Below are 12946 nucleotides of genomic sequence, written 5' to 3' on the forward strand. Positions count from 1 at the left end.
AACTGGCCTTCTGGTTCCCCATCTCCCATCTCAGTATCATCGTTCTCTTCATTTTATTCAAGAAATCATCCCTTTCACTCACCCTGAAACTACGAAGGTGCATTCCCTGGGAAAGTAAGATTTCCAGAGAACCAAATGAAGAAATAGTTCAATGATGCCTTTCATCAGAACTTCATAACATCATTGCTCCACTTACCCCTACTAAGACATGATATTCAAACTAAATTTTATGTGAGCAAAAAACGTTTTTTTTTATTTCTAAGTCAAAGCATTTTTAATCACACTTTGCATTTTAACATTACATGACAAAATATAATTTCCAAACAATACTGAGAACACAGAGATTAAGAAAATTTGCCCTCAGTGTTCAAACCCTTTCAGAAATTATCTTATAGCTACAAATATTTAGGCCACATCATCACATTTTACATATCATTTGAAGTTTTATCCATTAAAGAACAACACTAAAAATACCTGATTGTACTAATTTCCAGATTTTCTGTTCCACTGACCTCCAGAACCATTGTAGAGCTAAATAGGAGCAAAAACATCTGAAGTCACTGCTGTGGTTTAATTTTATCGAGCTCTCAAAATTAGAATTTTAAGTTTCAGATTAAGTTACGCCAGCAGTGAGAAAGTCTTGCTCTTTTTCCCCCGCTTACAATAGGATGTTAACTTTTATTTTGAAGTTTTTGCAATTGTTATTTATGTTTTATAACCTCTAATGATAAATAGTGTTGCCTTAACAACTACCCACTGGATGGCATCTTGGAGAAGTTGCAAGGAAATGAATATGGACAAATGCATCGTTAAATTGCTCAAAAGTTTCATCTGGAAATGTGGAGTGAGTGGTACGCTCAGCACTCCTTCTCTTCAGTGTTCCTGCTAATAATTTGCTTTTATAAATGCTTGAAAATTACTGGATACATAGTATGAGCATCTTCTGAAAACCAGTGTCCTTTTTCCAAGCAAGTAAACTCTTTATTAAGAGCAAACCTTAATGTCTCGGTGCTACAACTGTGAAATGTTTGGAAGGAAAGAGGGTAAAAAGTTTAGTGTCTCTTTCTTTATCTACTAATTGAGCCATTTAATTTTTAAATGTTTATATTAGTAAGATAAACATCTTCACCATGGAGACTTTAGATCTGTTTTCTCTTGACAGTATTTATAATATGAACCAGTTTAATTACTGAGAATAGAAATTATACATGAAGAGACTCATATAATTACATTGAAATGAATATAATTTAGAAATGTTTCTTTTAATACTTTTTAGGCTTTTGCGCATTATTGAAGTTGTGATGAAACAATTGCAATATGCATATCCAAAAGTGGATAACAAGACCAATGAACATTACATGCCATTTTTAATTCATTCAGGTCTTAGAAATGTAGATGCGAACAGCATTAGTATGAATTTAGGGTTTAAGCTTTTAAAAATGACAAAATCTACAAATCTATTTTGATCAATTTGCCTTATTAATAAAATTGTGTATTTATAAAGTTTCTGTAACAAGCAATAAAATTTAATGTTACCTTTGAAACGTCAGTGATAAGCCATTCTGACTTATATCTGATACCTCTAACTTTTGGAACAAAACAGTCCTTTAAATTGTGTCCTTGGTTTGTATGGTCTTTAATAAAAGTTACTATCTTTATACATTGTTGTCATATTTGCTTTTTGGTGACATATAAGTTTTGTTAAGCCTGTTTCCTTAAATTAAATAGAATTACTCATTGTTTTGAATATGTAGCCATTTGTTGTCGAAGGAGAGATTATGGAGACTCTTCCTATAATTTAAATCATCATCCTGATGTTAAAAATGTAAGTTTGGGTTAAATAAATATTTTAATTGTATATGTATATTGTAGAAGAGAGACTAACATAAAAATTTTAAAATGAATTTTAATTAATGTAAATCTTGAAAGGCAAGCATAACCTGTAGATGTAAACTTCAAATATATATATATATTTAAAGAAGAAATGAAAAATAAACAAAACAAGGCAGTGTGTATTCTGTGAAATTTTTGTTACCACGTTTCAAAATTTTTTCAGGGTATGAGCTAGAGTTAAAATATTATTTTCCAAACTTATTTGAACACAGAATCAGTAATATATATTACTGTGGGCCGAGAGTGGCAGCCCAGCGGCTAAATCCTCACCTTGCAAGCCTGGGATCCCATAGGAGTGCTGGTTCATGTCCCGGGTGCTCCACTCCCCATCCAGCTCCCTGCTTGTGGCCTGGGAAAGCAGTCGAGGACGGCCCAAAGCCTTGGGACCCTTACCCGCATGGGGGACCTGGAAGAGGCTCTTGGCTCCTGGCTTCAGATTGACTCGGCTCTGACCCTGTAGCCACTTGTGGAGTGAAACAGTGGATGGAAGATCTTTCTGCATCTCCTTCTCTCCGTAGATCTGCCTTTCCAATAAAAATAAATAAATCTTAGAATAATACAATATATTACTGTATCAGAGAAGTGGTGGAATGCAAGGGACAAACGAGAGCTCATGTACAAGCAGGGAGAGATGCGCCTGGCTAGCTTCACCTAGTGACATCTGACCAGCTAACTAGAAGTCCTGCGCTGACAGTGCGGGAAGCCTACGAACAGGTGTCTTAGGTATTTACAGGTAAGTGCTGGAAACACAAAGATGTCACTCGCCTGGCAGGTTTGGGATTTGGCCCTCACAGGGTGAGGGAGGGCAGAGGCTATTAGACGTCAGGGGAGCAGGGCGTGGCAGAAGGCTCTCTGGGCAGCACAGAGCATACTGGCTTCCTTGACCCAGGGCAGCCCAGGAAAGGCACTGCAGGGTGGCAGAACAGATTTCACTGGAGAAGCAGAGGGACCATGCTCAATCCCAGATCGGTGGGGAGGCCACAGACCCAGGTCAAGAGATTTGAAGATCGCTTGAGATGGGGAAAGATGCCAAGTGACAGGCTAGCTTACACTGCTGCAGATCAACAGTGCCAACCACAAACTTTACTAAGAACCTCTCAGGCTTCTAAAAAGAACAAAAGAGAATGCGGAAACAAGAGGAGGAAGAGAAAGACCTAGAATATGCAAACAAGGTAAGAAATTACTGAAGAGCTGAAATATTTTCAAGTGGGAGGCTATTCCTTACTTATAGTCCTGCGTATTCCTTTGTAAGGATGACTGGGGCTGCGGAAGCAGCTTACTTAACGAGAAAAGAAAAATCCCATATAAAGTTTAAAAAAAATTCCCTAAAGAATAAACAAAGTGTTCTAATCCCAAATTGCTACGGAAGCTTCTGCGAGCAAGGTCTGAAAACGCATGCCTGTTCTCCCCGGGGTCGGCGGCCAGGTCTAGCCCACTTAGTACAGTGAGCGACTCCTCAGGAGTGAGGGATGGTGGGGCTTCCAGAACGATGCCCAGAACCTCGCCGAGATGAGCGCCTCGCCTCCTCACGGTCTCCGACAGCTCACGACGCCCCGCGGGAGGCTGGGAGGTCGCATGGCCGGCAATGGCAGATCGCCGAGCAGCCCTGGCAGAAACGAAAAATGTCTAGAGGCGAGGGGACCCGCCCCGGCAGCCACTCGCACCTCAGGTCCCGTGGCTCCAAGACCCACCGACGTCTGCGCAGGCGCACAACGCCCGGAGTCGGACTCCAGGGAGACACCGGAAGTGTCCCTCGCCGCCCCGGATGCGGCCGAGTGGCGGCGGTTGCCAGGGCGACGGGAGTTTCTCCGAGGCGCTGGTCCTGGCGCCTGGAGACATAGACCTGCATTTGCTGCGGCGGGCCTAGGCGGTGGCCGTCATCCTCCTGAGGTTCCCAGGATGTTCTTCTACCTGAGCAAGAAAGTGAGTTTTCCAGCGGGCGCCCTCGCTTTTCCCTCCCTTCCGGCTGGTTGCAGGCGATTCCCGCATCCTTCCCACCAAGCCTTGGAGTCTCCCGACCCCCCAACCCTCCTAGCAGCCTCGCCATCCCTGTGCCAAGCTTCCAGCCGCGTCCAACCTTGGACCTCCCCTTGTGGGTCCCAGAGCCGCAGCTGGTCCCTGTCGGGGGCTCAGCCCTCCGGCCGGACTCTCCTGCCCCTGGCTAGGTCCCGGTGGGTGGTCAGCAGGACGAGTCACCGGCCAGGTGCTGCCCTCGCCTCCCTCCTCCACTTGTTGCAGATGCGGGCGATTTAAATTCTTGGATTCATTGTGGGCCGCTAGGCAAGAGAAAAAAAAAGTGGTCTACATTTTGTGTGGGGAAAGAAACAAACGGATGGAAGCAATTTCGCCCTGTCAGTACCATTTCTAAACCCCATCCCGCGACACCCTCCCGTGGGCTGCCTCTGCTCCCCGGCCAGATCCTTGTGAGCATGTTTCTTTCCACTTCCCCTGTCGGAAGAGGCAGGGTAGCTCAGTGGACCGTGGCCATGTTCATTTTTTTTTTTTTTTTTTTTTGCAAAGCCAGGCTTTTTTCTCCCTGCAAGATTTTTCCCCCCATCTTCATCTCTAGCAGACTTCTAGATCTCTCTGGTGAAAAGTTGGCTGTGGTTGCCTTTACAGATTGCCATTCCTAACAACGTCAAGTTGAAGTGTATATCCTGGAACAAGGATCAAGGATTCATAGCCTGCGGGGGTGAAGATGGATTAGTCAAAGTTTTGAAATTGGAGACACAGACGGGTATGTGAGTGCGGGCCCAAATGCTGGAGGCTGGCAGGAAATTGGTTGGTGCCACTGGCATTGTGAAATTTGATCAGAGTATTTGTCAGTTACAGAGTTCTGATTTCCTTTAAAAGGAATGAAAACCTGAACATCCCATGATGTTTTTTGTGAAGTGTTTGTGCAGTAAAGTTCAGACGATGTTAAGTGTAAGTAAGGGTTACATGGCTCTTGCTTAAGTTACTGATGGAATACAGAAAAGCATGAAAGAAAACAGAGTGGTTATATTGTCTGGCATAAATCTCATTGTTGCCCTGAGTGGCTAGAAGTGCAGTAAACATGTTAGCATCTGTTAGCTGTCGGGTGTGGTCATGGCCATGCACCTGGTGTGCAAGAACAGACGATGGAATGTGCTTAACATTTTTGTGAATGAGCTTCTTTGTGGCTTCATTTCTTGACGAGTCCTCTGAAACCATAGCAGGTTTTATACTTCTCAGGTTGCCCATTGTGGTTCCAATCTGGGGGTCCAGGTACTCCCTTGCGCAGTGTGGAGGAGGGCTAAGGAGGGTGGGACGGTGTTCTGTGCTCTGCCATGAGGCTGCTGAGTGATTTTGAGCAGGCCACTGGATGCCTGCAAACTTCAGTTCCTGGCTTCTGTGAAGTGAGGAGTTCAGCTGCATGAGCCTTGGGACCCTGGCATCCTTGCCCCCGAAGCTTTACTGGGCATAAGACTCAGCAGAGGAAGTTTGTTCAAGTAGACTTGGGATGAGGCCTAAGACTTTGCCTTTCTAGTGATGCTGTGTTGCTGGTCCTCAGACCACACTTTGAGAACCACTGCCTTGTCACTTTGGCTGTGGTAGCAGTCATGACCATTTCTTGACTGTTTCTCCATACTGGATGTTTTAACTTCACAATTTCATTAGATTTTACTGGAAAGAAAATTGGGGCTCTTATGTAGTTAATGACTGACCTGTGATCACACAACCTGTAAAGGGGGAGTTGGGACTTAAACAAGGACTTTTAAGTCCTTGTTTCTTTACTTTGCTGAGGGTCATGGACAGCATAGGCAAAAAAGAGAATATTTTCTTGGATGTATTGGATTAAAGATATGAAATAAAAGACAAGATTGGATGATGTAAGTACCAAGTAAAGTTTGGCTTTTGATGTTTTTGTAGTTCAGAACCTCAATACCATAGTTTTCTTAACTGTATTAAATCCAAACTTTCTCTGCTGTGTTTCTTGGATATTTATAAGGTCTCGGGGGTCCCTCTAGTGGGGACTGGGACTTGAGGTGTGACGACCATGCTGAGAGACGGGATGCCGAGGCAAGATGAACCAGTGCACACTTTATTGAGTTACGCTGGGTAACTTATGCTATAATTTTTGTAGGGCACGCAGGCAGATGAAAGTTACGAGTTCACTGAAGAGTAGCATGCAAGCTACTCTAACAAGAGATCACAAGGGATTTGGAAAACAGTCACCAGTCTCTGGCAACAGGATATGTAAACATGAGTTACAGGAATCAATACCGGTGAACAAACACATCTCACCAGAAAAAGGAATCTAATAGAACTTTGTACTCAGATATATATATATATTTTTAAAGATTTATTCATTTTATTACAGCCAGATATACACAGAGGAGGAGAGACAGAGAGGAAGATCTTCCGTCCAATGATTCACTCCCCAAGTGAGCTGCAACGGGCCAGTGTGCGCCGATCCAAAGCCGGGAACCTGGAACCTCTTCCGGGTCTCCCACGCAGGTGCAGTGTCCCAATGCATTGGGCCGTCCTCAACTGCTTTCCTAGGCCACAAGCAGGGAGCTGGATGGGAAGTGGAGCTGCTGGGATTAGAACCAGCGCCCATATGGGATCCCGGGGCTTTTAAGGCGAGGACTTTAGCCTCTAGGCCACGCCGCCGGGCCCTGTACTCAGATATATTTAGGCCACAGTCACTCAAAAAAAAAAAAAAAAGATGATGAAGACATCACACTTCTCCAGGCACGTTTAACCAGCATGATGGCCTGCAGTCTCTGCAGGAAGTCTGCCAAGAACGTATGATGTTCAGGGTCTCTTGGGCATCTGGTGGTCTGGGTCAGGGGCAAATCTCCACAATGAAGATGTTCCTATGTGTGTATTAGGTACTTGTTTTATACAAAATCTATGGTAAGTTTTAGTTACAGGAAAAAATATGTGAATCTTATTTAACATTGAAGGTATTTTTAATGGATTTATTTGTTTTACTTGAGAATCAGAATTACAGAGAGAGAAGAGACAGATTTTTCATCTACTGATTCACTCCCCAAATGGCTGTAATGGCTGGATTGGGGCTGATCTGAAGCCAGAAGCCAGGAGTTTCTGGGTTCCCTAGATGGGTGTAGAGTCCTGAGGACTTGCACCATCCTCCGATGCTTTTCCAGGACATTAGTAGGAATCTGGATCTAAAGTGGAGCAGCTGGGCCTGGCGGTGTGGCCTAGAGGCTAAAGTCCTCGCCTTGAACGCCCCAGGATCCCATATGGGCGCCGGTTCTAATCCCGGCAGCTCCACTTCCCATCCAGCTCCCTGCTTGTGGCCTGGGAAAGCAGTCGAGGATGGCCCAATGCTTTGGGACCCTGCACCCATGTGGGAGACCCGGAGGAGGTTCCTGGTTCCTGGCTTTGGATCGGCGCAGCACCAGCTGTTGCGCTCACTTGGGGAGTGAATCATCGGACGGAAGATCTTCCTCTCTATCTCTCCTCCTCTGTGTATATCTGGCTGTAATAAAAATGAATAAATCTTTAAAAAAAAAAATAAAGTGGAGCAGCTGACATTAACCAGTGTCCACACAGGATGCCTGTACCGCACACTGAGAATTAGCATTCTGTGCCACCATGCCAGCACCTGATGGGTTTTCTTGTTTTTGCTTTTGCTTTTCTCTTAAATTTATCTTATTGAAAAGCACTATGATAGCAAAAGAAAGATCTTTCATGTGCTGGCTCACTCCCCAAACGGTTACAGTACTTTGTACTGGGCTGGTTGAAGCCAGGAGCGAGGAACTCCAGTCGGTGTCCTGTGTGTATGGCTGGGTCCCAAAGTACTTGGGTCATCTTCTGTTACTTTTTCAGGTGCATTGGCAGGGAACTGAATTGGAAATTGAGCAGCCAGATCTCAAACTGGTTTTCTGATATGGAATGCAGGTACCGTAGGATATGTCTCTCTCTCTCTTTTTTAAGATTTATTTTGTTTTTATTACAAAGTCAGATGTACAGAGAGGAGGAGAGACAGAGAAGAAGATCTTCTGTCCGATGGTTCACTCCCCAAGTGACCACAATGGCCGGTGCTGTGCCGATCTGAAGTCAGGAGCCAGAAGCCTCTTCTGGGTCTCCCACACGGGTGCAGGGTCCCAAAGCTTTGGGCTGTTCTCGACTGCTTTGCCAGGCCACAAGCAGGGAGCTGAATGGGAAGTGAGGAGCAGCCGGGATTAGAACTGGCTCCCATATGGGATCCTGGCACATTCAAGGCGAGGACTTTAGCCGCTAGGCCACGCCGCCAGGCCCCATAGGAGATGTCTTAACCCACTGTACCAGAGGACAGGCTTCCCAAAAACCTTTTGCTCTCCCACCAGGCACTTTTGGTGAGTCATGGGTAGAGTGCTCGTTGGACTCAGTGAGCAGGAACCACGGGCGATTTGGGACATGGCATAAGTGATTTGTTCTGGAACTTAGTAACGATGGTGAATCATGCTGAGAGAGATAATTATGAGAAATGTGGCTGGGGGAATTCTCACCAGGTCAAAGTAATAACGGTGATGGGGTAGCAGATCCTTCCTGTAATGACCCCCACGTATTACATACCTACTACTTACCAAGCACTGTGCATGCTAAACATGTTGTTTTGTAGCTTTGCTAACATGCATTAGTTAAGCTATTACCACTGCACAAATGCTCTACATCAGCAAATCACCCATGTACCGTTTAGTAGAGAGTTAGTATCGCATTATATTCCTGTACTGTAATCTGCCTCACCAATTCCTGTGCTGAGTGCTCCCTCATCAGTGACTTTTGGAAGGTTATTTTTATCTCTCTTCTGACCTTTTCTTGCATTTTGAATGTTGTTTTTCAAGACAGGAGGAGCCAGATCCTTTCAGTTACTGCTGTGTCTAAACATGTTATTTCCCCTTCCTCTTCCTCCCTGCTAGGCCCCATTCTGCACTGGAGTCACCGCTTGTAATTATCGGAATTCCTGACGTCTTGGCTTCTATCTGTCCCTGTTTGCTGTCTGGTTTTCTCTGTCATTCCTGTGACTTTAAATGCTGTCTATGGAGAGATGCTCTGTAAGTCAGCCCACGCCCACGTTTTCAGATTTCTACTGGAATCTCTCTGAGGCATCTCATGCTGTGACCCAAATGGGACTCTTTGCCTTAGAGATTGTTATTTATTTATTGTGATTTTTATTTGAAAGACACAGACAGGGAGGGAAACCATGGAGAGTGATCTTCCTTCTATTGGTTTCCTCCCTGAATGCCCGTGACAGCCAGAGGCTGAGGCAGGCTGAAGCCAGGATCTTGGAACGTGCCCTGGGTCTACCATGTGGGCAGCGGAGACCCAAGTGCTTGAGCCGTCAGTCATGGCCTCCCTGGATTTGTTTACAGGAGGCTGGATTGGAAGTAGAATAGCAAGGACTCAGACCAGGCACTGTGCTGTGAGATTGACAATTGTGCCAAGCACCCACTCCCAAAATTAAGCTCTTGATCTTCCAAATAACTTCCTTAATTCATCTCCGCTTTCAGCACATCTCTTCAGTTTTTCCATTAATTTATTTTCATCTTATTTGAAAGGCAGAGAGACACATGAAAGAGCAAGAAGGAGAGGGAGAGAGAACGAGATGGACAAATGGAGAGAGGTCTTCTCTCTTTCGGTTCATTTCCCAAATGCCCACAGCAGCCAGGCTTCGAAGCCAGTTGTGACTGTGTTTCCCAGTGAAAAAAGGCCCCCTCAGCTGTGATACAGAAACTGTGTTTCTTGTACACAATTATTTAAAGTATTATATAAGGTGAGTGTATATGCTACTTGAAACACATAAAATTGACGTATCTGGTTCAAGTCCTGGCTGCTCTGCTACTGCTCCAGCTCCCTGCTGTTGCGCACCTAGGAAGGCAGCAGGCCATTGCTCAAGTGCTTGAGTCCCCAACACCCGCTTGGGAGACCTACGTGGTCACAGCAGGTGAGCTTTTGGGGAATGGACCAGGGGGCACAACATCTCTCTTTTTCCATCTTCATCTCTTTTTTTCTTTCAGTTGCTTTACCTTTCAAATAAATAAGTAGACATATTTTTTAAAATGTATAAAATTCCCAGCGTGGTGGTCTGGTGGCTAAAGTCCTCGCCTTGAACGCACCAGGATCCCATATGGGTGCCAGTTCTAATCCCAGCAGCCCCACTTCCCATTCAGCTCCCTGCTTGTGGCCTGGGAAAGCAGTCGAGGACGGCCCAAGGCCTTGGGACCCTGCACTCGTGTGGGAGACCTGGAGGAAGTTCCAGGCTCCTGACTTCAGATCGCTGCAGCACTGGCCATTGCGTTCACTTGGGGAGTGAACCATCGGACAGAAGATCTTCCTCTCTGTTTCTCCTCCTCTCTGTACATCTGACTTTGTAATAAAAATGAATAAATCTTTAAAAAAATGTATAAAATTATCTCTGGACTGTATGTATGATGGGTATAGGTGAGACATACAGGAATGTTATGCTTAGATTTGGGTCTCATCTCAAAGATCTGTCATTATGCATATGCAGATTACCAAAATCAGAAGTCTGGTTTGGGAATATTCAGTCTGTATTATCTACCAGGATTAGCCAAAACAAACAAACAAACAAACAAAACCTACCCTCCAGGAATGTCAAAATCTTATAATTGGTTACTTTTACATATGTATCATAATACTTTATATTGTGTTTTGTTTCTAGATGATGCAAAACTGAAGGGTCTTGCAGCCCCTAGCAGCCTTTCCATGAATCAGACTCTTGAAGGTCACAGCGGTAAGTTGCACATCCTTATTAAAATCATCTTTGAATGGCGTTTTGCTTAGGTACTTAGAGGCCTTTTACTTATTGCAATATTATCAATGTTTGACATTATGATGTTAAAATAACCATTTTTAGCGAGCTATAATTCATGTGGTCTAGACTCATTCAATACTTTTTGCATGATTAAACAAATCTTTATATGATTAAACAAGTCTAAAAGTGTTAGCTCTTGCTTATGAAAAACACTGTCATATGCTATGAAAGTTGCATATATAATCTTCCTGTACTCTGTCCTGTGGTTCCAAATAAAGGGCTAACGAGCCCTGACAGCTGAATGCACTGTATGATTCTGGATTGGATCATGAAAGAGAAAATCAGTATCTCCAGAGGATGCTATTTGGACTGCTGATAATTTTAATATGAACTGTATGGTAGATAATAATAGTGTGTCTATGTTAAATTTCCTAATTTGTTATATGTAAAGTGTTATTAATATTAGGAAATGTACATCAAAGTATTTTGGAAAAAAAAGTAAATCGCTTATTCATTGAACTTAGAGGTGTAATATACACGGAAGAGCATACTAATAGAGTAAAAAAAAATGGGGTGGAGAGGTAGAGAAGTATCAAGACATATAGAAAAAAAAAATAGAACCCAGACAAGTACTTCAGATGGTGTTCTGTGGACGTCGTTACCCTTGTGAGGCAGAGAGAGGCCAGTTGGGTAAATCATGTTTGCATTTGGTTCTGTGATTGCATAGACATGTGACAGCTCTTACAGCAGGCTGTGACAGCTGTCTGCAGGATGAAACAGGTAAATTTGAAAAGTGCTATTATACGTTATGTAGCAAATTAGTGATATCAGGAACTATACATTAAAAAAAGGATTTATTTATTTATTTGAAAGACAAAGTGATAGAGGGAGGAGAGAGAAAGATGAAAGAGATCTTCCACTTACTGATTCACTCCTGAAATGACCCCAGTAGCCAAAGATGGGTCAGGCCAAAGCCCAGGTCGAACTCCACTCTGTTCTCGCTCGTGGGCAGCATGGAACACTTGAGCCATCCTCTGCTGCTTCCCAGGTGTGTTAGCAGAGAGCTGACTTTGAAGTGGAGCACCAGGAACTTGGAACTGAAGTTAGCATTTAGAAGTGGGGTGCTGGGTTAATCTACTGTGTCCCAGCACTGGCCCCTCCTCCAAGTTTGTTAAGTGATATTTAAAGACTGTTCAGTTTCACAGGGACCATAATGATTTTAACATTGTTTTGATGTTTATGTATGTAAAAATATAATTCTAAAATTAGTTATGGTCTTCTTAAAGTCTCAAAATTGTTTTATATTTTAGGTTGTGTTCAAGTTGTCACATGGAATGAGCAGTATCAGAAATTGACTACTAGTGATCAAAATGGGCTTATCATTGTGTGGATGTTATATAAAGGTGCGTTAAGGTCACTATTTAAGCTTTCAAAGATTGGAGTCTGGATCCCTGGGTTGGGCTGGGGAAATAACATCCCTGAAACAGGCCCTCTTGCCCAGCAGCAGGCGTGGATCCTCACTGCCCAATGATATTTCTGGTTTGACTACAGCCTGTTTTTCTCTTCTTTGCTTTGATGACACTGCGTTGAGAAAGTGAACCAGGTGACTGCTGACCAGCTCCAAAATGAGCACGGTCGGTAGTAGAAGAGTGATTTCTACTTGTAAATGCTTCCTCTCTTCTCCCATTAGATTCCCAATAAGAATTCATCTGTGTGGTTGGTGACTGCCACCAATTTATTTTGGTGACACCAAAATAAATTTATGTGTTTATGCAGAAATCTGACACCCTAATTTGTTGGACCAGTTAGCTTTCTTTTGCGGATGCAGGTTCTAGTTCAGCTCTGACTGCCGGCTCACAATTTGTGCCTCTTGTTCACATTAGAGTACAAGAGAAGGATTAATTTGGCTACATCATCGTTACCAGAAAAATAACTCACAATACTGGGATATGTTCTCCTCGTCCCAAATTATGTGACTATTTCCTTGCCTATATGCCTGACTTTTTATATCAGAGAATGATAAAACCTTTAAAAAATGTAAAAACAAAACATCCCTGTATTTTGCCTCTAGCGTGTTTCTGTTACAAAACAATTCACATCTCATTCCAGCCCATGTGCAGCTGGAATATTTTTGTCATTCAGTATTAGTGATGCATGTCACTATTGTAATACGAGCTGTTTACAGTTTTGTCAGTCATGCTTTGGGTTTCCCCCTAATGTGCTGTATTTGATATGCTTGTAATCAGTGGAGGATTTGCACAGCCTTGTATAGTTGTCATGCTGTTTTTTTTTTTTCGTTATGGT

General features: G+C 43.5%; 1 protein-coding gene across 1 annotated transcript in view; it reads left to right on the forward strand.

Moving 5' to 3' along the window:
• Positions 1 to 3658: 3658 nt before the first annotated feature.
• Positions 3659 to 12946, forward strand: part of WDR35 (WD repeat domain 35) — a 60390-nt gene continuing 51102 nt past the window's right edge. The window contains exons 1-4 of the mRNA XM_004582617.4: positions 3659 to 3816; positions 4513 to 4630; positions 10550 to 10621; positions 11953 to 12045. Coding sequence (XP_004582674.2) covers positions 3793 to 3816; positions 4513 to 4630; positions 10550 to 10621; positions 11953 to 12045 — 307 coding nt within the window. The 5' untranslated portion in view covers positions 3659 to 3792. The remainder of the gene's footprint in view (positions 3817 to 4512; positions 4631 to 10549; positions 10622 to 11952; positions 12046 to 12946) is intronic.

Source organism: Ochotona princeps, chromosome 8 (genome assembly GCF_030435755.1).
Source record: "Ochotona princeps isolate mOchPri1 chromosome 8, mOchPri1.hap1, whole genome shotgun sequence".
NCBI lineage: Eukaryota > Metazoa > Chordata > Mammalia > Lagomorpha > Ochotonidae > Ochotona > Ochotona princeps.